At 42.2% G+C, this 1,504-nt stretch overlaps 1 protein-coding gene across 1 annotated transcript in view; it reads right to left on the bottom strand.

Moving 5' to 3' along the window:
• Positions 1-232: 232 nt before the first annotated feature.
• LOC102207998 (GTPase IMAP family member 4-like) overlaps positions 233-1,504 on the bottom strand; it is a gene marked incomplete at its 3' end in the record, with an annotated part of 22,575 nt that continues 21,303 nt past the window's right edge. The window contains exon 2 of the mRNA XM_005742031.1: positions 233-997. Coding sequence (XP_005742088.1) covers positions 233-997 — 765 coding nt within the window. The remainder of the gene's footprint in view (positions 998-1,504) is intronic.

The raw sequence follows: 1,504 nt of genomic DNA, 5'->3' as shown, positions 1-1,504 counted from the left end.
ACCGTCCCAAGTGTTTTAATTCCTGCAACCAGCAAAGGTAATGGATTAAACTTCTCAGCTTCATCTCTGGCTTCATTTTCATATCTCGACTGAATCTTGCGTCTTTCTTCCTCCACTTCTCTCTCACACTTCTCCTTTAACTTCTTCATGTCCCATTCTCTCTCCTCCATCTCTCTCTTTCTCTCCTCATGCATCTCCTCTCTCTCCCTCTTCCTCTCCACCTGTCTCTCCTTCCTCTCCCTCTCTCTCTCAGCCTGGAGTTGTTTGTTGTATTTCTGCATCTCTTTCTCATATCTTTCCCGTATTTCTCTCTCCATTTTCTCCTTTTCTTTCTGTATTTCTTCTTCTTTCTCTCTCAGGATGCGTTGTTTCTCCTCTTCAATCGCCCTCTCAGCCTCTTGGAACATCTCATTGGTGTAGTGGCTTCCTCCGTTCTTCTGGACTATCTCTCTGATCTTCTGGATCAGCTCAGTGACCTGAGAGCTCTCCTTCAGTTTATTATTGAAGACGTGGTACTGACCGTTACATCTGGCCACGAGTTCCTGAAGGTCTGAGCTTCCTTCTAAGAACTCTTCAATAGTGGTGCCTTCAAGTTGGTCCCCATGGGTAAAGAGAACCATGCTGTATTTGTCTGCTGAGTGGCCAAAGATTTTTTGAATCTTTTGCACCGTCTGTTTTTCCTCTTCAGTGAATCTGCCCAGTCTGACGACCACCAAGAAGATATGAGGTCCTGGAGAAGCATAGGAGATGCACTGGCATATATTTTTCTGAGTTTCCTCTTCATCAACCCTGGTATCAAACAGGCCCGGGGTGTCAATGACAGCAACGCGATGTCCACCCACTGTAGCTTTTCCTTTAGAAGATTCTACAGTCATAGATATGGGACTGAACTTGGATTCAAAGCACTTACGGCCCAGAATAGTGTTTCCAGTAGCACTCTTTCCAGTTCCAGTCTTCCCCACCATCACAATCCTCATCTCATCATTTGTGTAGAAATCTGTGTAGAAAGATCAGAAAGAATACATGGCATGAAATACATCCATCCAATTAACCTATCCCCACAAGCATGAAATATATTGTACTTATTATACATATACCTGATCATGCACCAGGTTTGGAGTCGGTATTTTAGGTTACAAATGTTCTGGTAGATGGTCAAAAGTTAATTCAACATCTACAGAGATGGGTCACAAGTCTCTATTCTGCTGTTGATCCTGTGAAATCAGAGTCATCCTCAGTAATGATCCTGACACTCTGCTATCAGGAAATGCAATTATTCTGGATTTCTTTTTTCTTTTCTGGTCAATATAATCACGAATGGCTTGCCAATATCACACTTATGAACCGTGTAACTATAATGTTACAGTGGATAACATATTTAATAGCAGAAATCTTAATGGACATTCAAAAGTTATGACCTCTCTTCCACATCTCAGAGCAAAATTCACAAACTGCTGTCTCAGAGACTTGGTTAAATAAGGAGCAGGTTGACATGGTTAGAAAG

The sequence above is a fragment of the Pundamilia nyererei genome, unplaced genomic scaffold (assembly GCF_000239375.1).
Source record: "Pundamilia nyererei isolate P.nyererei 1_Seehausen unplaced genomic scaffold, PunNye1.0 scaffold00115, whole genome shotgun sequence".
Classification (NCBI taxonomy): Eukaryota; Metazoa; Chordata; class Actinopteri; order Cichliformes; family Cichlidae; genus Pundamilia; species Pundamilia nyererei.
This window is presented reverse-complemented; position numbering and strand designations above follow the sequence as displayed.